General features: G+C 31.0%; 1 protein-coding gene across 1 annotated transcript in view; it reads right to left on the bottom strand.

The window, feature by feature from the left end:
* LOC145302307 (A disintegrin and metalloproteinase with thrombospondin motifs 6-like) overlaps nucleotides 1–25,605 on the bottom strand; it is a 245,599-nt gene that overhangs the window by 56,957 nt on the left and 163,037 nt on the right. Inside the window, exons 8-12 of the mRNA XM_080144646.1 lie at nucleotides 25,127–25,232; nucleotides 15,322–15,468; nucleotides 11,353–11,494; nucleotides 8,889–8,999; nucleotides 1,654–1,799 (exon numbers count right to left, since the gene is read on the bottom strand). Of these exons, the coding sequence (XP_080000772.1) occupies nucleotides 1,654–1,799; nucleotides 8,889–8,999; nucleotides 11,353–11,494; nucleotides 15,322–15,468; nucleotides 25,127–25,232 (652 nt within the window). The remainder of the gene's footprint in view (nucleotides 1–1,653; nucleotides 1,800–8,888; nucleotides 9,000–11,352; nucleotides 11,495–15,321; nucleotides 15,469–25,126; nucleotides 25,233–25,605) is intronic.

A 25,605-nucleotide genomic window follows, 5' to 3' on the forward strand; every position in this document is an offset into this window, starting at 1 on the left:
CAATAATTTGACTCAGAATACAATATCGAACAACATAAACACTTAATGACAAATATATCGTCGTAGTAATCGTCGTAAATACAATAAGTAAAAGTTGTCAGTATTTCAACATCAAATGAAAAAGTTTGATAAATGAATCCGACTAGCTGAAACCATCGTCAATAATTTTCCCCACTCCCTATCTGTGCCTAAATCAAAACGTAGATTCCATGAACAAAGCTTATTTCTTAGAAGTGCACGACTGTGGAACTCTGTTCCGTCTGCCTGTTTCACAACTGATTACAACTTGGATGTCTTCAAGTCCAACACAAACAAATTCCTGATGAACCGCCCCCTTAAGTAATGACACTTTATCAAATCTCCATTACTATTGCTACACTATCCCTTTGATTACTGTACACACAATAACCCTTATCCCTGAGTAGCCATTGGGCCTTGATAAGTGGTGAACTCCATGTAAAAAAAAATGGAAAATATCAAACGAGCACATGCTCTTTTTGCAGGAAGCATAATATTAATAAGTATGAATGGCGTGTCGGCGATAGAAGTTTACAATGCTTTAAAAGAATAAAACATAAAAAGCAAGATGGCGCCATAAATCAAGGATTAAGGCATTACTTAGATTATCATGTTTGTGATTGTGAATTTCTGCTTCATTTGAGAGTTCTTGATAAGATGCAAAAATATGTAATTGATTGGTCCCACGCTTTCTTTTTCTCTGCAACATCTTTCTCATAGATTTGATATTGATAGTCTCAGTCTTTTCTTTAAATACTATTATGACATGTGTTCATGTCTGATATATTTCCTGCTTCATTTGTTGCAGCTTGTTAGACTTGTTGGTCTAGTGGTCTTCATCAATTTGCTGTTTTGATATTTCAATGTAATACAGATTTTTATCCCAGTAGCTTCTTTCCAAGAATTGCAGAACTCTCTTGCTAATTGTTTTCCTCCTAAGCATAACATTTGTAGTTATTAGACTGTGGCTGATAAGAATCTCCTGTGTTTACGATAATCAGAAACGGAAAAGAAGAGAAAGAAAGAAAGTGACGTCACTACTTATTGAGTCAAATATGTCGGCGAAACTAGCGCTGCTATTTAGTCAATGAAATATTACAGGTCATCGTCTGACTATAACGTTTATTGTTTCCAGAATATGACCAATAAGCATTTTCTGTCTTCTTTCGTTCTTGTTAGCTGCTTACATCAAATGACTTCATAGTTTGTATGGAGCAATTTTTATAAAAAAAAGGTTGTTGCTTTTTAGTTAGTTGTTATCTTATTGTAGGAGCAATATAAAGAAGATAGATATTGGTTGCTATAATTTCATTACGGCGATGATGACATTCTAACGGAAACGGAAGAGAAGAGAAAGAAAGAGTGACGTCACTACTCATTGAATCAAGTACGTACAACGTGTCAACGAGACTAGAGCTGCTATTTAGTCAATGAAATATTAAAAGTAATCTGCCGGAATCGATAGATTATCTATCTAACATTACAAGTGACTTATTAGTGTCAGATTATATTATAGTGTGTGAAGACGCTGGTCGGCTACTTTTCTCTCGTCTGAAAAGTGACAGGTGTTTGGAATTCAATTCTATTATTTCATTTGTTTAATTTTACAGCGATAGATCAAGTTTGAATACTTACTTCGGGTTGTTGCAATGTTTTTCACTCGCTTCCACTCCACCGTTGCACATGCGAGAACAGTTACTCCAACTTGTCCAATCACTCCAGCCACCATCGACGCTTTTTGGTTGAAATTCACCCTTCACACACTGACCACGATAGCAATACTGACCACAAAAACCGGGAGAAGAAGAACAGGGAGAAAAAAAGCCAATAAACAATATGTATTAGAAAATAATAGTTTTTTTTTTTTACTTTCAGTTTAAATGGAAACATAATCTAATTAAACATACACACACATACGCACGTATATATATATATATATATATATATATATATATATATATATATATATATATATATATATATATATATATATAGAGAGAGAGAGAGAGAGAGAGAGAACTTTAATGCCTACTAGACACTATCCTCAAGTGTCTAAGGTCTCTCTGTACGGGGGTTTGTCAGAACAACTTGGCATGAGGATAATTTTCCCTAAAAGTAAACCTTGACCAATTATTTAAAATCACATAGTATTTGCAGCCCAAATAAAATCTCATCATTATGGCTAACTCACATTAGCTTTTACGAGTGCACCTTCTCCAAGTGATGTTACCTCAAGTAACTGCACGAAGCTGGATATTCCACCAGACTAGATAAATTCTTGTTCTGGAATCCAGTAAGCTCAAGAGACCAAAAACGAAAAAATATACATGTGAAAATGGTTAATTGGGGAAACGAAAACTCAGTTCTCAATTTCTTTACTAACTCGGTGTTTGAGAGATAAAGAATTTTAATGGAACATTCGAATATATGTATCTCATATAGAGTTCAAGTGTTAGCCCCGGGTAATGGGCCTCATAATTTCTGAGAACTTCGCATGAAGTAAAATAAAGCATATATATATATATATATATATATATATATATATATATATATATATATATATAGAGAGAGAGAGAGAGAGAGAGAGAGAGAGAGAGAGAGAGAGAGAGAGAGAGAGAGAAGGGGTCTTTTTGAAGTTTGCCAACTTTTAAAGCTATTTGAAAATGGTTTTAGTTTTTCATATGAAAATCATTTTGGCAGTAATTTTCTAAAATCGGTGAATCAATTTGCTTTTACGAATTCACATGTTATTTCAGCTGTTTAACATGAAATATTGTTTCGGGAATTCAAAACTAAAACAGCATATAAAATAATGGCTTCCCAGTAGTGTTAGACAACACCACTTCCCTTAAAACACAAAAACAAACATGTTCCGGATATTGGATCTAGTTTTTGCTTTAGATTAATTAAGCTAACCTATTCACGTTATTAAAAATGTCTCCTTTACCTGTTTCATCCGTTATATAAATGTGTGTGTGTGTGTGTGTATGAGAGAGAGAGAGAGAGAGAGAGAGAGAGAGAGAGAGAGAGAGAGAGAGAGAGAGAGAGAGAGCAGAGAGTGAACGTGTACTTCCCACTCCGTTTTCAGCTCCCGTCACTCTAGCCTGCTATGTTTTTAAATCTTTCGATTTAATTTCCTTTTGGGCTGAACGTAAACCGGATGTAAATGTCTGGGTTACTGTGACCTCAATTAACTTAATTATCATTACCATCATTATCATTTAGTCTAGATAAGGTTTTATATTTCATTTATGTGTTAATATTTGATGGGCCTATACGTATTAACCAATTGTCTATTATAATTTTAATATAAAATAAAACATTTTAATACACTAATTTTAAAATATATTAATAGGAATTTTAATATAACAAACTTTTCAGAAAATGTTTTTGTGCAGTACACGTGTTGGAATATTACAATCAGATGAAAACGTCGGATCTTCTTGCTAGTATACATATATACATTTTACTTACGTTTCCCCATTTACGTTTTACACACGGTTCCCACTTAATTGATCGCTTTCCCCACATATACGGAAAATATATAAATATCTAATTTTTTATAGGTTTCTTCGCTCATCTTTTTATCTTCGTCGTATACGTAGATTCGAAACCTGACCAGTTTCGTTTCACATACATTTTCAATCGTTTTCTCCAAAGGCACATAGATTTGAAACCTGATCAACACATTTCCCCACTTATATTAATAATTTTTAATTTTTTTACTTACGTTTCCCACTTTACGTTTTACATACGACTTCCCCACTTACATTATTAATCGCTTTGCCTATATGTGCATAAAATATATCACACTTTTCATAGGATGCTCCTCTCATCTTTGGTATATTTTATTTTTCTCAATCATCCTTATCATTCTCCGGAGGAAGTTCGCCGAAAATAGAGATGAAACTTTGAGAATGTTCTAAAAAAAGGCTACAGATTTTCTTTCTCCTTTTTTTTCCATAATGTTATAATATCATACCTACTTTTATTTTCACACACACACACACACACACACACACACACACATACACACACACACACACACACATTTATTTTCACACACACACAGACACACACACACACACACACACACACACACACACACACATATATATATATATATATATATATATATATATATATACATATTGCCTTTATCTTTACGCATTCATTTTATTCTCCTCGGTCGATGGGAGCATACGGGATATTTCTCTCTCGTAAAGAGGCCAATGCATTTTTCCAAGTGAAAACATCTTCAATTTTAGGATGGCATCTTCGTATTGGGAATTTACCTTTCAACCAGTTGGACTATTGAAATTTACATTTGACTAATCTAAAAACATTTTTATTGTATTATACCACATTTTTCAACTTGCTTTCATCGAGTCTGGACTTCCATTGGAATATCTTATTAACATATACATTTCTAACAACTTTCATAATTTGAAGTTTTCAATTTATGCGGTGACAAGTAAAATTCATAGTCTACCTATTAATATCATTTTGCTGACTACTTTCCTCTGGGGATATTCTTTGAAACTTCATGGAATAAGTATTTTTTTTAAGTTTCCAACATTACTATTTATTGAATAATAAATTGGTTGCAAATTCTTATTTACAGAGTTGAAATTCAATTTCTTATATCAATGCTCTATTTCGAATATTGAACATTTTCATCTGATTAGAGTTCTCCAAAACTTGCTTTAACAGAATTATCCAATTAAAATTAGTTAAATGTTTTGAATACATATGTATGTGTGTGTATGCATATTGTTGGTCCTGTTGTATATATATATATATATATATATATATATATATATATATATATATATATATATATATATATATATATATACTAGCTGTACCCGGCCACGCGTTGCTGTGGCTCAGTTTGTTAAAATGGAACACATGAAAGTAGAGAAAAGTTTGATTCTTTTTTTCAAGAGAATGTACAAATTATTTTTTTTTTAACAGATGTTAAGAAAATAAACAGAAAAATACTTCCATCATTAATTATGCAAAAAAATAAATAAAATGTTGATTTAGTGTTTCAATATGCTTGTAAATTACGATAAAACTTGCTGAGTATGCACTGTTTTACGGTTGTTGTAAAAATGGAACGGAAACTTAAATTTCGCTTCATTTTAATCTTTCTTAATTTTTTAATTGTGCCCCCCCAAACGAATATAATCAAAACAGTAACATTCAACAATTGTACTTTATGTATATAAAGCACAAAATATTTATTAAAAAAAAAATTTTTTTAAAAAGTTAATAACGAAAGGGAAATAATTCCATTTTTAAACGAAAAAGTCAGTTTACCTAACTTACTGTATTAATGCTATTTTTTTAAGCAAGAAAAAAAAAGGTAAATATCCAGATACGCTACTACAGAACACCGACCACTCTAATTTGTTTTTGTATAGGTAATTGAGGTCGCTGACAACGAATCTGATAGTCAAACTTGGGGCAAATTTACCGTTTGCATGGTATTTACCCCTGAACCCACAAACTTCTTTCCACCATTTTGCAGCTTCCGTTTATGCTACGCGCATGCACGCTGTAGCATAAACGACGGCTTTACCAAGCAAACTACGTTGGGGGGGGGGATTTTTTTTTCCAGGACATAAAATTTTCTAATTTTCAAAAATACATTATAGCGCTTTTTGGGTGGAAAATTTAAAATTAGCTGAAAAAGAAATAAAATAAGAAAAGGAAAGCACACCAAGTTGTAGGGGGGGGGGTAATTTATCTGGGTTTTTTTTTTTTACCTGGAACATCGAATTTTCAAATTTTCCGTAAGTAACGCACCGACATTTACCAATTAGAACACCATTTAACATTATCCGAAGATTTTACTTTGTACATTGGGGGCGCGAGCGGGGGGTGGGGGGTGATGTTGGGGCGCGCGCGCGCCCCAACATCACATCCCCCCCCCCAACAAATTAGAGTGGTCGGTGTTCTGTAGTAGCGTATCTGGATATTTACCAAAAAAAAATATTTAGGTTTGGCTATGAATTCCTAAACTCATTTCACTCTAGATAATTTAGGTGACTGAAATAGGAATCTAATTGAATCTTTAATTTCCTGAATAGTATACGATAATTCATTTTTCTTCGAGTTATATCGAATACATTAATACGGACATTAGGGGCTTTTTTCGTAATGTTACTGTAAAAATTATTTTTTATTGTTACAAATTACGACGCTTTAAAAAAAGCAAAAATAAATTCTTGCGTTTTTTATTTACTACTGAAAACCATAACTTTAGTAAAGGTATTTTTTGTTTAAACAAGATAAAACATTTTCACTAAGAGTTAAGTAAAAATAATTAGTTCATTATATTCTGCGATCATTATTTGAAAAATGCTGCAATTTTCATTAAAATTCGTTAATTTCCTGATTTTTGGTGAATTTTTAAGTAAAGGGAGGAGTCAAAATGTGTATACACTTTGAGCGTCGGCATTCATTTTGCGACCACGTGTGGTTAATTTAAATTAAAGTTCAATCACATGGTTACATTATCAATAATCATGTAATTAAACCCATTGAAAATTTACCGATATTGTAAACACATTCTGTTTACATTAAGCCTGTGGTGTTTTTTTAATGATGCAATGTTGTCAACTGAGATTAAAAAAAAACCCCGCGAGATCAGGAGAAAGAAATGTCCAGAAAATCGCTAGATTTTTAACTTATCGGGTTTGTATTACTGTACACATAGATTCGAAAAAGTTGTCAAAAAACAAATATATAACAAATAAATGTTATCGAAGGCAAGATAAGTAACTTTTCTACCTAACTGGATATATTTTTCGTGTTTTTATTCAATGTAACATGTTTATTCAGCTCGAAAACCATACAGTGTTTACCGATGTATTGGAACATTCAAGATGGAGTCTGATTCTCTCTTTAACACGGTAAGTTTGGGAAAAGATGTTATAAATAAAAAACCGGATAAAATACTGTTAAAAACTCGCTCAATACATATTACTGTGACATAGGTTGACATATATTCGGCGGGTTTTTAATAGTATTTTGTATAGATTTTTATTCATAAGACCTTTTTCCAAACTTACGGTGTTAAAGAGGGTGTGAGACGCCATCTTGAATTTTCGAATACATCGGTAAACACTGTATGTTTTTCGAGCTGAATAAATATGTTACATTGAATAAAAACACGAAAAATATATCCAGTTTGGCAGAAAAGTAACTTATCTTGCCTTTGATAACATTTATTTGTTATATATTTGTTTTTTGACAACTTTTTCGAATCTATGTGTACAGTAATACAAACCCAAACTTCGGAGGTTGGAATCCCCCTCTCACCTAAAATGTACTTGGAAACATCGATTTTATAGTGAGATTTAAGAATGGTTAGTCGAAAAAAAGGGGAAAAACAAAACAAATAATCAATAAATAATTGTTACCAAAGGCAATAAATGCTAATTTTTTTTTACTTACATTGAATATTTTCAAGCGCTTTTCTTTATTTTTTAATAATCTAATGCGGGTGTGTGGGTGCCAAATACCTCCAGATTTTCTAGAATTTCCCGCTAGATTGTAAACGAAATCTCCAGGTATAGCAGGAAAACCGCTAAATTGTAACACTGGTCACGTGACAGGAAGCGGTAATAAATGATTGTCCCTAAATAAAAAAAATGGCCTCTCGGTACAAAGAAACCCACCTATTTATCATAGAAAAATTAAGTATAATGTTATAATTAAAAAGAAATATATAAAAACACACATGGATATAGTAAACATATTATACCAAAACGTGGAAGCCATCCGTCCAGTGGTTTTTAGACAATTAATTCGGAACGAACCAACATTTACATTTTTATATATATAGATATATAAAATAAAAATTACAATTAAATAATATATATATATATTTCTGTGGAAATATACTTTATTTCCTTATAATATATACCAATCCGTATTTAAGAAGGTCAATGTAATTACAGAGCAATATAATGAATTAATGACAAAAGTCTATATTCCAAAGTCCATGATGTTGACCATCTTACAGCTTATTTCTTTAATTCAGTTTTACAATTATTGACAGTATCTATTTCGTAGCACAAAATCAATCACTTAGTTATTATATTAGTCAATGAATCTATTTTGACCTTAACTCATCACAAAAGAAATAGCAACAATCAATCTATCAAAAGGAAATAAAGTGCATTTTGACATGATTAAAAATTCGAAAATTAGAGAAGCTGTAAATACCTTATAATATGTTTCCATTACGCCATGTAAATAATAAAAATTTTCAATCAAATCGATTAATTACATGCTCTAGTAGTAGTGATAAACTTAGACTAAGCTTCACATATCATCCCCCGCAATGACTTAGTCCACAATACATTATAGTTTACGTTGCACTGTAGAAAACCTACTCTTTATTTTCTAAAATTGTTTTTATATAATGACTTGAATTAAAGTTTAAAATTCAAAAGTCAAATGTCATAGTTCAATTGTGCTCTTTTGATTTTATACGCCAGGCTATTCTGCTTATGTGGTTATAAAATTTCTAAATGAACTTGATATGTTAGGCTGTATAAGGGTGTTAACTTTTCCCAAACTCAGATTGTTCCTTCTTTAATGGGATTTCTTCGATTATCGAATTTCAATATTTGTACAAAACCTAAGAACACTCCCAGATACATAAAGTATATTTGTGTGAAAAAAATCGATCCAGCCGTTTCGGAGTCCATGGGAAGCAAGCTCACACACATATATACACACAGACACATACACAAAGTGGATTATGCATGAGTATACACACACATACACACACACACACACACACATATATATATATATATATATATATATATATATATATATATTCTTACCCCTTTTTTTCTGCGTCGAGCAATTTGACAGTGGGTCCCATCTGCAGCAGGTATCCCATTTGTCACGCATTTTCCACTCGCATTTAGACACCACAGCTGACGACAAACTTCCTGTCAAAACATAAAAAAAATAAACACATGTAATATACAGCATCTAATCCATTTAGCTGTCCTTATCTTTTCATCTCTAGTTTTTATATATATTTCCCCAAAACCTCTCGCCTTAATGGAGAGGATACAAAAATGTGCTGCTATGGTTTCAAATGATCTGAAATAACAGGAAGGGGAGACTTGATTCCAAATATTTTTCATATGTTATATATCCTCCGTTTGGTTTTCATACATAAAATAAATTTCACTTTATAAGGATTATTTGTTTGATACTGGAGATAATGATAATCGTACCCTATTTTCAATATATATATATATATATATATATATATATATATATATATATATATATATATATATATATATATATTTATTTATTTATTTTGTGCTTCCTTTTTAAAATTAAATGTTTTTAACTCTTTTTCAAGATGTTGTTTAACATGTTTTATTAATCATTTGTATATATATATACATATATATATATATATATATATATATATATATATATATATGATGAAAATAATGGAAATAGTATTCCGACAAAATAGAGAAAATAAAAAGGAAACAAACCGTATTATGTGTTCATCAACGTTTCGTCTTTATTTTATCCAGAGGAAGTCTCGAAATAAAGACGAAACGTTGATGAACACATAATACGGTTTGTTTCCTTTTTATTCTCTCTCTCTCTCTCTCTCTCTCTCTCTCTCTCTATATATATATATATATATATATATATATATATATATATATATATATATATATATATATATTCTATATCTCTACAAAGCCACACTTCGCTTCGCATGGAATATTGTTGCTACATATAGGCCGATATATCAACCATTAGTCCCTCTATATTGGAAAGGTTTAAAAAATAACACAAAACCGTCTCATTACCGTAATGTTTGCATCCCTATGCCTATTTTTCAAGTACTTGGAATGTGCCCTGACGACGTCGACACAAATTCCCCGTCTAACCCAATAAGCAGCAAAATCCCAGACCTTCACTGTTGATGTTCATCGATATCGGAGTGCCTTCCACTCTAATAGTTTCTGCTGAACTTTGGAATTTTCGTTTTGTATCATGTTTCCCCGACTGTGTTTACATGCAGAAATTTAAGTGTAATGCGAACAGCCATCTCGCAGCTCAACCCTTTACTTAGTCTGTCACTGTATGTATGATCCCTAATTCTGGACCAGTATTCTTTACTTTTTTTAATGTTGTCTAAATTTCTACAATTGATTTATGGTATTTTTTCACTGCTGAATCGGGAAATTGCATCTGTTTCTCTCCATCAGGTCAAATTTTTGTGCTAAGTCGATTTGAGTGAAATCAGATCTTATGACAAAATCGATTACATTTTTGTATAAATCAGCTTATTTTTGTCGACACATATCATCCCAAACATGTTGTTAAGAGAAAAAAAATTGCCAACAACATATATTGATTACCCGATAAAAACATCGATTTCTGTAAACTGAGCATTAATGAAAGTAAGTTCACATAAATTGCATGTTGCTTCACTATTGTTCAATATTCTGTTTCTTCAAAGACTGCTCAGCAGCAGGAAGGTCTCTCTTCAGATTCCAATAGTAGTCAGCCATCATGACTGCGTCCTAGCGACCCTGATACCTGGTCTCCATCTCTTATCTTTCCTCCTGCTCGTCACTCATTGAACACAAGTTCTCAGAAAACCAGTCAATATGTGAAAATCTGTAATGCATCTTGATACTGATGGCGCAGTTGAAAAATTCTACGTAGCTCCTGACCTTATTGTTGCTAAGAAGGATGAAAAAAATACCCAATTTCAAATATTTAATGTAATTTTATCGAGCAAAAATTATCGGTATCAATCCAGTCAGAAGTTTTCAATTCTAAAGAATCCTAAGTAAAGAATCGTAGTATTAATATAGTAAAAATAAACAGAGCGCAGTTCTCTTCTCATGTATGACTGAAAAATTCAAAGGGATTCACTATATTTTATACATCGATTCTGGTACATGATTGGTTCGTTCTCATCACCTCTGGATATAAATATAAGCGTCCAAATTTTTGTAATTATACCCACACTAAATATTTAAAAAATATTGCAGCAGTTCAATCCTTAGAGTGGGCAATACGAAAAATGAAGTTGCGACTTCAACCTGGACGTGACTGACGGAACGAGAACATGCTATCCTTATAAAGGTTTTCGTTCGAAATTCTGTGCAGATTCACGAGTCCGACGTCCAATTTCGGTCAAATACACATGAAGAATATCAGTGGTTTAATCAGCTGAAATATCGTGTGAATCACATTCAAGATGAGAACAGCAATTCAAATAATACAACAGTCGACTAAATTCTTTCTCACCAGAGGTTTGCATCCTGTTGACTTGGAGTAGAATTGTAATTTGCATTGTTGATCGACACTATGGTGCTTCCCTGGAAGTTCTTCTGGAAATTCAAAGTCCTTTTCGACAGGTGCATTTTCCAGGCAGTAACCTCGTCGAGAACTAAACGAAAGAAAGAAACAGAAAGAAAAAATATGTTATCATAAACAAGATGTTGAACATTTATTCAAATTACGGAAACTAAGAAAAATGGTTGTTGTTGTTGTTGTTGTTGTTGTTGTTGTTGTTGTTGTTGTTAATATTTTATCACTGTTATATTCATCGGGGATGTTCTGTATGATATTAAGACGCCAGAACAAATATGTAATATTCATTCTGTATAACATGGAGGAGTGCATATATTATGTACGTGTGTCTATCTCGTGTATCATCTAGTGGTATAACAATTATAACAGCATTTTAACAACGGACATGTAACAAAAGGAACAAATAACAGTTCTCTGGTGTTATAACATCGGAGAACCATACCTGGTCCGTCACTGATCTTGTTTGACGGATCCTCTGGAACAGCTGCAAAGAAGATCCATCCTAAGAAATCAACAAATCTCGAGTTGTCTTTTCAGCAACTTTATTTACCGATGTTTCCCCCCATTGGAAAGCTTCCGCTGATTCTTGACTAATACCTTCTGATATCCTCTAATGGGAGCCATCACTGTCCGGCTTGATCCGCTCTCTCTCTTACTCTCGATGTCTGACTGATCAAATCATCGTATCTTTTCCAAAAACTCTACCTAAAATTCGCATCATTTCAAAATGACATCTACATTAAACTACGTCAGACTCTAGAGGTCAATCTATTTTAAATTATTGTTTATGTTCTATATTCTTTAATTTATTAAACATCTTAACATTTTTTTTTATTACATTTTCACCCCAAACAAGGCACATTGCCACTTTGGTGTAGGGGGCTACTATCAGGGGAAACATCTACTGGGGTACTATGTAGGGATTAGGGCAGCGAGATGTTGGTTCACGTTGCACTTGAACTTATGCATGTCAGTACAGTTGGGGAAGCAGTGACCTGGAATGCAATTCCAAAGTCTAGCTGTTCTGGGGAAGAAACTACTGGAGTAGAAAGATCTTTTACATCTAGGGATCTCTACAGTGTGGGGGTGGGATTTTGCAGCTTGTCGGGTCTGTCGAGGGTGTTCACGCCGTGGAGGCACAAGTGCTTGCAGTTCTTCAGAGCATTCACCATTATAATACTTGTAGAACAGGCAGAGGGATGCAACGTTTCGACGATGGGACAGAGGCTGAAGCTTAGATGCTAGTTTAGGGCCTATCAGATTTGCGACTCTCTTTTGAACCCTGTCAAGGAGCGAGAGACTAGTAGCCGATGCACCGGCCCAAATATGACAGCAATACTCCATACATGGGCGAATAGTGGCCTTATAGAGGTACAGGATACTTTCGGGTGTTAGAAGTTTTCTAGCACGGTAGAGAGAGCCCACCTTCCTTGCAGCGGCCCTGGCAATGCCCTCGATGTTATTGTTCCAACTCATGTTTCCTGTTAACGTTAGGCCAAGGAGCTTGAGAGACGTACTCTCAGATAAAGAGTCGTTGGCCATTGCTATAGGTGGTAGAGAAGGTTTCTTGTAATTATTGAATGAGACCAGTTTTGTCTTGGTGGCATTGAACGTTACCATCCATTTTTGTCCCCATTCCACTACTGATTGGAGGTCATTCTCTAGTGTTTCTGCCATTACTTTAGATATATGTTCATTTGTTTTCCTGTCGTGCCTGCTACAGAGTGTGGTGTCATCAGCATATATACCCATCTCAGAGGCAATTTTGTCGGGGAGGTCATTTATGAATATCAGGAACAGCAGAGGTCCAAGGATAGATCCCTGGGGCACTCCCGCATTTATATCATATTGTTTAGATGTACGACCGTCGAGGACAACCTGGATTTTTCTCTTATCTAAGAAGGATTTAATTATGTTAAGTATTCTACCAGTGATACCGTAAGAACTAATCTTCCTGAGGAGACCCTCATGCCATACCCTGTCAAAAGCCTTAGATATATCTAGAGTTACCGCTCTGCCCTCTCCCGCTTTGTCCAGTGAATGGTATATACGTTCAGAGATTACAGTGAGGATGTCTACCGTTGAACGGGCTTGTCTAAATCCGTATTGATGGTCGGTCAGAAGTTTAGCATCTGTAAGGTGCTGGACTAGAGCATGGTTAATTAAGGTCTCAAATATTTTGGCAAAAAGTGGGAGGAGGCTAATAGGGCGATAATTTAATGGGTCAGTTCTTTCGCCAGAATTCTTGAATACTGGTACTACAGAAGCAGTTTTCCAACAGCTCGGAAAACAAGATTGATTAAGGCATTTGTTGTAGAGTTTGGAGAGAACTGGAGCTACTTCGGCTGAGCACTTTTTTAATAGCACAGCTGGGATGAGGTCGGGTCCACATGCTTTGGAAGTGTCAAGGTTTTTTATGATAGCATGGACCTGAGCAGGGGTGATTTTCAGATCGTCTAGCGTGTCGTCTGTCCGCATAGGAAATTGAGGTAGGGGGTGGTTTAGAGGGTCCAGTGTGGAGTTTGAGGCAAATCGACTGGCAAGCATGTTAGCCTTCTCAGTTGCTGAGCAAAGAACCTCGTGATTTCTCTGTAAATATTTATTTTGCTATGATAACATTCTGTTTTTACAAATATTATGATGAACATAATAATCGTCGACTAGCAAGACTTTCTGTGTTGCCCTGCTATATCTAACATCATTTGCATTTCTAAGACGAATAATTATCAGTGATTTGGTGTTCCAGGAAGTCTGAGTTACATCGCATCTCTAGATTTCCAATTCTATACCCCATTTTTATTATCATTGTTCTCGCAGCAGCCGTTTACGTTGATAACGGCTACTAGTCATATCCCATTTCAATTGATGAAGCATTCTTTTTTAAATTTTCTTATTTGTTCTAGCTAAGAATAAGGCATCGTACCGGATGCCAAATATTCACCAGCTATTTCAAACATTCCAAGAAAGTGATATTTTGAAAATTCTAACCGCCCCTTTAAGTGCAATTACTTGTATCTTTCTTGCACTTAGTTCATCCAGTATATACGCCAGTTAGTTTTTGATGTTCTTTTTCATGAGTCCGATTGTTCCTATAATTACTGAAATGATGAAGATCTTCCTAAAATTCCAGTTTCTTTTCATGTCTTACACAAGACGTTGGTATTTTGTTATATTTTCCCTCTCAGTTCAGTTTGACCCAGCATCATTGGGAACACTAACTTATAAGGTTGTTTTTTTCTCCAACTTGTCCCGTATCAATATGTCAGGTTTAATAGCTCCGTTGTCTAAGTACGTAGTAATATTATTCATTGTACACGGTAAACCAACTCTTTTTATGACGTCACTAAACAATGACATTATGCAGTGTTTACGGTAACAAGCACTATAACAAGCTCAACAGTTTTCGAAATAGACCACACCTTATCCTTCTAGATGATGTCATCCCGTGTGTACAGTAACAAGGAACACAAGATCCGCAACTTTTAAATAGTACACCACTTCCCAGAGGTCTAGCTGTTCGTTTAGTATAGCCGTTTTAATAAAGCATCTCGTGTATTCTTTCTCTGATTTGATGAATGACGTCATCATTTGGTGACATCATTTGAAGTCATCGAACTATTCCAATCACTCATCCTTTCCAATCCTCTCATAATCCAATTGGCAATCTCATAAACCTTTATCCTTGAGTGATTTTGGCCTTGATAACTCAGTAGTATTTAAAAACATTCGGTAACTCATCTTCTTATGACGTCATCAAGTGTGCACGAAGACAAGCAAGATATACAAGACAAGACCCATCTAATCCTAGTAGATAGATAGATAGAGAAAGAGAGGTACACAGAGACAGATAGATAGATAGATAGATAGATAGATAGATAGATAGATAGAAAATATTTGCTTTACTCGAGAAAATCGGTGATATATTCACTGCTGCAGCTGGACCACAAAAATGGTGTCGTCCCCTTTGTTAGTTGGGCAGCCATGATTTTTGCCCCCTCGTGTCCAGGGGTGCCGCACGTGTTCCCTGCACCGTCATGTTGCATACCAAAGCTGAAAATAAGTAAAAAGAAGAAAAATCAATGATCAATATTAATCTCTCTAATATACGGCAAAATCACATTCTCACATCGTTTCTTGTTAGATCAACGAAGTTAAGCAACGTTGAGCCTGGTTATTACTAAAATGGGTGACCATTTGAAATACCAGGTGTTGTATATAGGAAAATGTCGACACTTTCCTGCAAAAACTTCGAAAACCTAACGTCATCATCTCCCCTACCCAAGATATACATGCCTCTGGGATCGTTTGATATTCCCTAGACACGGGGTCGCCGGTTCAACCCACCTAGGGTTAATACTGCTTACATAATATCAATCTCTCTCTTCTCTCTCTGTATATTATACACAAAACACACACACACAATATATATATATATATATATATATATATATATATATATATATATATATATATATATATATATACGACATCGACACGTGGGAACAACTACAAAGGCTGAAGTGGCGAAAGCTTGTTCGTGAAAGTTTTGATGCTCTAGAGAAAAGAAAGCAGGTCCACAGCGATCTCAAGCGAGAGCTTCGCAAAGGTTTAATTGATGGTCTTAACCATGATACACAAAGTTGGAAATGCGACACTTGTGAACGAGTGCTTCTGACAAAAGCTGGCTATGCCAACTACCATAAGTCACACAAAACAGTTCAGGTAAATTTTGTACCTATTAGTCCGAACCTAAACAATCTGTTCAATATGCAGCAAAATTTGCAAGTTTACTGCTGGTTTGAGGAGACATATGATTATTCATATGAATACCCTTCAACTTTCAGAGAAACTTTGTGGAAATTGCTCAACTCTGTGAAAATTGCTCAATTTGTATGTCACATCTGCTTCAAGATGTACAAGTCTGCGGTGGAAGTGCCGAGCCATCTGAGATGACATGGACGATTTGGGGAGAACTCAATGTGACAGCAATCATCTGAAAAGATGCAGCGATCATCATGTATGTATGTCAATGTGCATGTGTGTGTATACATATATTTATTTGGAAGATGTTCCAGATATTATCCAAAGACACCTTATCATAAGATAGTTTTATTCTACCCATTCCAAAATATACATTGTCATCATCATCATCATTATTATTGTTGTTATTATTATTATTATTATTATTATTATTATTATTATTATTATTATTATTATCTATATATCTATAAAAGTGAATGTGTCTGTCTGTCTGTCTGTCTGTCTGTGTGTCTGTATGTCTGTGTACATTTCCCTACGCAATAACTCTGTCAATTTTTAGTCTATAGACTCGAAATTTGAAATACCGGGTACTGAGATTTAGGAAAATCGATGTGACGGGTGTCAGCTAGAAATTTGGCTGTTAAGGGGTCAAATTTCAACGATTTGACCTTTAAGAACTCTACCAAACTCCTCCGACAATTTTGGGTCTAGACACTTGAAATTTTAGATATAGGTTCCTTGAACCTGGATCTAACTTAATAAAGTGATTTGAGCCCGAAACAATAAATTTTAAGGGGTCATAATAGGGGTCAAAGTTTTAAAAAATTAACCATTTTTTTTGTTTTTTTTTTGCTTTTTTTTGCACAGCATACACCTCCAAACACCCGAGTAACGCCTGGCACCCCTGCTAGTTATATACAAAATATAATATACACTTACGAAAAGGCTTTATCAGTGCATATTCGCCACAATCAGATTGAAGAAAAGGTAAAAATAAATACCTTCTTTTTCATTTTTTTTCACTGAAAACAAAGGGGAAGTTTTACTTTAACGTTATTCAGTTGTAGTTAAACGTCCCAAATATATTATGAGCATCAAATCTTTTTGCACTTTTTTTCTTTTGAAATATTCATACCCGATCGACAAAAGAGCAATAGAGTAACGTACACATTTTTTTGGGGGGGGGGTTGAAAAACGTAATTACATCGTAGACATTCGAATGCTGAATGGAATTTGCGAACATATGAATAAGACGTCATTTAAACTGACTTGAATATTATTAGCAACTTTTATGCATTTAGAGACTGAAACTTTTTGAGACGCTAAATCTCTACTTATAAAAAAGGCACTTTGTCTGTATGCCTGTGCGTGCGAGTCCGTTCCATATGGACTCCGAAACGATTGGGCCGATTTTGGAAAAAAATTTCATACGAATATACTTTATATATCTGGGAATGCTTTTAGATAGCTTTTGTATCGGAATGTCCCTGATAAGTATCGAAAATTGATAATCGATAAAAAAAGAACCGATTAAAGAAAGAACAATCTGATTTCGATTTTATAAAGCCTAATATCACAAGTGCATTTGAGAAGTTTTATCACCACACAAGCAGAAGGGCTTGGCGCATAAAATCAATAGTAGGTTCTATGATAAGACAGGGGCGCGTTCGAAATTAATGTTTCTGTTTCCATTGTTAGCGGACATTTTCTACCCGGATTTTGTTTTTGCAGCAATTTCGTTCATCTAGAGGCCTGCTTTCATTATGGGTGAAGAGCCTTATAATATGCCCCCTTCTTTATCTTTGGTAAAATATGTGTTTTCAATTATATTTCACTCTTTGTGTATATCAATCCTTTTTGTTTAGAAGCATAATGTATGTTAAATTTTACAACAGAGCATCTATAAAAGAATAACAATATAATTATATTCCAAGATACAAAGATTTATTTTTTATGTGAAAAAAAGCCGTTTCATTATGTTAATATTTTGATACATTTTTTACAGAAAAAAATGTACCAAATTTGAACATAATGGAGGAGCCTTTCTTTATTTACATGAAGAATAAATATTTATATCTTGGAATGTAGCTATACTGTTACTCTTTTATACGGAGTGAGCCAAAAGTACTGGCATAGCATTTTCCATAAATGTATGTATCAGTTATATAAATGCAATTCCTTATAAAAACTATGTTGCTACTATGTTATTAGTGTTCTATGATTACAATTTTATAAGTACATATATTTTAATTTAATCTGTTTTATTTTTTCAGATGGTTAAAAAAACATAATGTCAAATAATTTAAGTACACATGAAAAAAATATGGTTGTTTTTTACATAGGCATCAAGGTCCAGAGACCACTCAAGGATAAGGATTAAGAGTGTACAGTAGTCAATTGGACAATATAGTAATCGCTAGTAATGGAAATTCGGTAAATTTGTTAACTTAAGTGGAACGGCTCATCAAGAACTTGTTCACGTTGGACTTGAAGACAATCAGATTGTAGTCAGCCGGAAAGCAGGAAAACGGAAGACAGTTTCACAGGCGTGCAGTTCTAAGAAAGAAGCTTTGATCATGGAATCTATGTTTAGGTTTAGGCACAGATAAAAAGTGGGAGGAATTATTGATAGTGTTTTCAGCTAGACGAGTGTTTCTTGTGAAAGTTTGGCGAGGGGGGCATAGATTGAAGCTCAGTCGAGCACCTGCTATGAAAATTTGTTAAAAGAATATTGGAAATATCAAAATAATGAAACCGTAAGGAAAAGTGGTTTGAAACATTTGGTACCCCAGCTCCAAAAAGACAAACCATTTACCGTATTTGTGACAAATTCGATGCAACCGATTAAACCCGTATTACCCCTAAAACTGATCAACCTAAAACAGTCTGCCAAGAGGAATATAAGCAACGTGTTGCCGATGCATTTCTTCAAAGTCCAAAAAATCCACCCGAAGAGCTTCTATGGAATTGAACATACCACAAACCTCTATCAGACGAATCATAATATCAATTGGGTTGAAACCCTGTCAATCACGATTAATTAATGGCTTATTAAAGGATAATCTAGACAGGCGACTTCAGTTTAGTGAAATTATACTGAACAAAATTGAAGAAACCCCAATAATTTCAGATAACATTGTGTAGAGTGATGAAGCTTTTTTTAAATTATCTGGTCATATCAATAGATGTAATTGTGTTTACTGGTTTAGTGAAAACATGTATTTTACGTTAGAACAACAATCTAAATCAACCTGGTGTCAATATTAGGAGTGGTATTTCAAGTTCTGGTGTTTGGGGCTATGTTTTGGACGGAACAATCACAGGAGATTAACATCTAAAAATTCTCCCAAAAACAACAACGACGACGACGACGACGACAACGACCTAATTTACACGACTTTTATTTTCAACAGATGGGCCCCTCTACATTATCCCAAAGGAGTTCGTGAGTATCTTGCTGAAACATTTCCATTGAAATGGATTGGTCGAAGAGGCCCAATAGATTTGCAGGTATGTTTATCAGACTTGACACCGATGGATTTTTTTAGAGTACTTAAGGACAAAGTTTAAAGTAAAAAACCAAGAAGTATCGATGATTAAAAAAATAACATAAGAGATGCGTTTCAAGAAATTAATGCCCAGAATGTCTGTCGAAGCGTACGACACAGACTTCAAAGCTGTGTAAATCAAGAAGGAAAACAGTTTGAGCACTTGCGTTCGTAAATAACATTTTATTTTCATTAATATAATTGTTTTATTGCATATAATTCTACGTATACGTGATCTCTTCATAAATGTGTTTACTGTCCACTTACTTTTGGCCCACCCTGTATATATATATATATATATATATATATATATATATATATATATATAAACATACTACTAGACTACCCGTGACCCGTTGGATCAGTATGTTATATTAGCTATGGAATTCATGTATGAGCGTGACACTTGTGATGTAAAGAAAATAGTTTTATTTTGACATAACAGAAACATTTCTATGAAAGTATATTAAAATGAAAAATCACGGGCGGATCACTCAAACATGAAAAAAAATTCTCCCAATTCGTGTAAAGTTACCTAATTTTCCGAACAATGTCTCAAAAATCGAAAATTAAACATGATTTTCCTACGAATCGAATGCCGACGAAAGTCACTTAACAGCAAAAACGCACATGAACCTACCAATGAGAAATATAAGAATGAAAAACTCATGTTGGAATCCTTCAACCAAGTTATAGAAACTTAAAATCTAAAAAAAATAATTAAATAGAATAAAACCCAAATAAATAAAATAAAATAAAATAAAACTAATATTGAAACAGATTAGTAAATGTGTCAACAAATTCCACGTTCCCGCACAACTATTTTATATCTAAAAATGTAAACAAAAAATAAAGAAAGAAGGAAGGAAGGAAAAGGGACGGACAGAGAGTAGTAGTAGTAGTAGTAGTAGTAGTAGTAGTAGTAATGGCTTTAATACAATTGTTCTTATGTTTGTCAACGGGTTAAAGATGATTAGTTGTAAGAAAATAGCGACAATATAGTTGTAATAAAGAATAGTTGCAAAACACCCCCACTCTTCCCATGTTAAATAATAATTTCGAAATAATAACGTTAATATTTCAGTGCGCAGGTCAAAATCTGCAAAATAAGCGATTTGTGTTTATTTGTTTACGTTGTTATGGGTTAATGTTTATGCCCGCATGCGCAACCCGATGTCGTAAACCGGAAAGTGGGTTACATCACTCGTTACAAGGTCATTTGAGTTTTATAATTATATAGATATACATATATATATGTGTGCGTGTGTGTGTATTGTAATCTAAGAAAAAAGAAAGAAATTGACAGTACTCCAGCAACATTCGCGTCATTAGCACAACGTTACCTTTGCCGTGTTATCTTTTCTGTTAAATATTAGGCTCGTTCGCCTACACAATTCGTTCTTTTTTTATAGTAGTCACTCTTCTCATATGTAAATTATATTTTGAAATCACACGCCTCACGGTCTGTAAAAATAATTTCACGTCATATAAACCTTACATCACTAGTGCTTCATACACGGTCAAACTAAAATAAAGTAATACTCACTACTCGGTCAGACTAAACTAGCACTCAATACACGTCCAAGCATAACTAGTGCTTGATAAACGGCTAGACACAAAGAATCATTCGTACACGGCTAGACATGAGACTAAGATCAATAGACATCTCCTGTATTTGCAATAATTAGGTTTTGTTCTTGTTAGCTTCTTACATCAAGTGGCTTCATGCTTTGTTTCGAGCGATTTCCATAAAAAATAGCTCCTCGTACACGCCTAGACACAACTAACCCTCCATACACCGCTAAACACAACTAGCTCTCCATATACGCTAGACACAATGGCCTTTCACATTCTTGTTGGTTTTCAAATGTAAACAATTCAGACTAAAATTGTAATGATCTTACTCATAACATTACGACTTCAATTTTCGAAACATCCGACTCTCGAATCATAATTTAATAATCTCCATAATACAACAATATTTTTTTTAAAAGTCCAACTTTCGAATTGTATTAGCAATTCTCCAAAACATATCAAAGCCAACTATAAAAACCCGACTCTCGTATCGTAATCAAAACTTATTAAAAAATAAATAAGTAAATTGTTGATGAGGAAAAAGTAAATAAATAGTTAATAATAAATAAATAAAAAGTTAATAATAAATAAATAAATAAATTGTTATTAAAAAATAAATAAATTGTTAATAATAAATAAATAAATTGTTAATAATAAATAAATGAATTGTTAATAAAAAATAAATTGTTAATAACAAATAAATAAATTGTTAATAATAAATAAATTGTTAATAATAAATAAATAAATTGTTAATAATAAATAAACAAATTGTTAATAATAAATAAATACATTTTTAATAATGAATAAATAAATTGTTAATAATAAATAAATAAGTTTTTAATAATAAATAAATAAATTGTTAATAATAAATAAATAAATTGTTAATAAATAAATAAATTGTTAATAATAAATAAAAAAATTGTTAATAATAAATAAATTGTTAATAATAAAATAAATTGTTAATAATAAATAAATAAATTGTTTATAATAAATAAATAAATTGTTAATAATAAATAAATTGTTAATAATAAATAAATAAATTGTTAATAATAAATAAATAAAATGTTAATAATAAATAAATAAATTGTTAATAATAAATAAATAAATTGTAAATAATAAATAAATTGTTAATAAGCAATAAATAAATTGTTAATAATAATTAAATACATTTTTAATAATAAATAAATACATTGTTAATAACAAATAAATAAATTGTTAATAATACATATATAAATTGTTAATTATAAATAAAAAAATTGTCAATAATAAAAAATAAATTGTAAATAATAAATAAATACATTAATAATAATAAATACATAAATTATTAATAATAAATAAATACGTTGTTATTAATAAATAAATAAATAAATTGTTTATAATAAATAAATTGCTAATAGTAAAAAATACATTGTTAATGATAAATAAATAAATTTTTAATAATAAATAAATAAATTGTTAATAAAAAATAAATAAATTGTTAATAATAAATAAATAAATTAATAATAAATAAATAAATTGTTAATAATAAATGAATAAATTGTTAATAAAAAATAAATAAACTTTTAATAATAAATAAATAAATTGTAAATAATAAATAACTAAATTGTTAATAATAAATAAATAAATTGGTAATAAAAATAAATAAATGTTTAATAATAAATAAATACATTGTTAATAATAAAGAAATTGTTAATAATAAATAAATAAATTTTAAATAATAAATATATAAATTGTGAATAATAAATAAATAAATTGTTAATAATAAATAAATACATTTTTAATAATAAATACATAAATTGTTAATTGGAAATAAATAAATTGTTAATTAGTAATAAATAAATTCTTAATAATAAATAAATAAATTGTTAATAATAAAAATAAATTGTTAATAATAAATAAATAAATTGTTCATTAGAAATAAAGAAATTGTTAATAATAAATAGATTGTTAATAATAAATAAATGGTAATTAATAAATAAAAAATTGTTAATAATAAATAAATACATTTTTAATAATAAATAAATAAATTGTGAATTAGAAATAAAAAAATTGTTTATGATTAATAAATAAATTGGTAATAATAAATAAAAAAATTGGTAATAATAAATTGATAAATTGTTAATAATAAATAAATAAATTGTTAATAATAAATTGATAAATTGTTAATAATAAATAAATAAATTGTAAATTAGGAATAAATAATTTGTTAATAATAAATAAATAAATTGTTAATTAGAAATAAATAAATTGTTAATAATAAATAAATAAATTGTTAATAATTAATAAAAAAATTGTTAATAATAAATAAATAAATTGTTAATAATACATAAATAAATTGTTAATAATAAATAAAAAATTGTTAATAAGCAATAAATAAATTGTTAATAATACATAAATAAATTGTTAATAATAAATAAATAAATTGTCAATAAAAATAAATAAATTGTTGATAATAAATAAATAAATTGTTAATTTGAAATAAATAAATTGTTAATTGCAAATAAATAAATCGTTAATAATAAATAAATAAATTGTTAATAATAAATAAATAAATTGTTAATAATAAAAAATAAATTTTTAATTACAAATAAATAAATGTTTAATAATAAATAAATAAATAAATAAATTGTTAATAAGAAATAAATAAATAGTTATTAATAAATAAATAGATTGTTAATTAGAAATAAATAAATTGTTAATAATAAATAAATAAATTGTTAATAATACATAAATAAATTGGTTATAATAAATAAATAAATTGTTAATAAGAAATAAATAAATAGTTATTAATAAATAAATAAATTGTTAATTAGAAATAAATAAATTGTTTATAATAAATGAATAAATTGTTAATAATAAAGAAATACATTTTTAATAATAAATAAATAAATTGTTAATAATAAATAAATAAATTGTTAATAATAAATAAATAAATTGTTAATAATTAATGAATAAATTTTTAATAAGAAATAAATAAATTGTTAATAACAAATAAATAAATTGTTGATAATTAATAAATAAATTGTTAATAAAAAATTGTTAATAATAAATAAATTGTTAATAATAAATAAATAAATTGTTAATAATAAATAAATAAATTTTAATGATGAATAAATAAATTGTTAATAATAAATAAATAAATTGTTTATAATAAATAAATAAATTGTTAATAAGAAATAAATAAATAGTGAATAATAAATAAATAAATTGTTAATAATAAATAACTAAAACCATTAGAAAAAAAGTTTTGTTATACGATTTTTCAATTCTGATTCATCTTAATCTAATGGATTTTATTATGAATTTTATTTTATGGATTTGAACTGCAATCGGTAAATTGATGCCACTTTAATATGATTGTGGATACTTTGAATGTCATTCAACATTCAACATGTAATCGAAAATTCTTGATTTTAAATTAGTGAAGATTTTTTGTTGTAAGGCATTTTTTGTCTTTGAATCAAAATGTCGAACATTTTATTTCATCGATCATATGAAAAAAAAAAAACTTCTAGACTAAGGCAATTTTTATTTGTATAAAAACCTAAAGTGTTCCAATTTGTGAAATTGAATTTTTCACATTAAAAAGCGAACATTTCTACTTAGTTTGTCCCGTGGACTTGCTAAGAAAGAATTAATCCATTACAAGATTTGAGAAAACTGAGCGCAAGGATCGCGGGGAAGAGTTGTGGTTGAATGTGTTCTATCAAACTTAAGAGATATTCGATAAAGATTACCAAAACTTTCAAGTTTGAGGATTATTGCTTCTGGGCAACGGCGCTACTGAAAAATGCAACGAGTTTTCGTCTTCTCTATTCACCTACTTGTGGCCGATCTCGTGGGCTATGGTGTACGCCGATGCCAAACCAATGTCTTCGTTAATGCTACAGCTGCGTTCGTCTTCACACATTCCAGCCACCGGAGCAAGACCTGTAAGAGGATAGAAACAATTTTCAAATAAAAAAAGAAGAAAATATCAGGTCTTTATTGCTGCGTAAAAGAAGGTAAAATGACACTTGATATCGGCGTTTCATTTGGTTGTTGTTCAATTAGTGAGGCACCCATTTATCATTTTTTTTTCTTCTTAAATTACCATTTATTGTGTCAGAGTAAATATATTTATTTACAAAGTAAGTAGATCAGCTTACCGCAACAACATGTTCTTTAAATACATTTACAAAGCTCGAAAAGAATACACAAATCAATACACACATATATATAAACATATCAATCACTTAATTATTATATCAATCAGTGAATCTATTATGCCCTTAACTCATCAGAAGAAATAGCAACAATCAAT

This window comes from Euprymna scolopes, chromosome 2, assembly GCF_053919585.1.
Source record: "Euprymna scolopes isolate OS-2025 chromosome 2, ASM5391958v1, whole genome shotgun sequence".
Lineage (NCBI taxonomy): Eukaryota > Metazoa > Mollusca > Cephalopoda > Sepiida > Sepiolidae > Euprymna > Euprymna scolopes.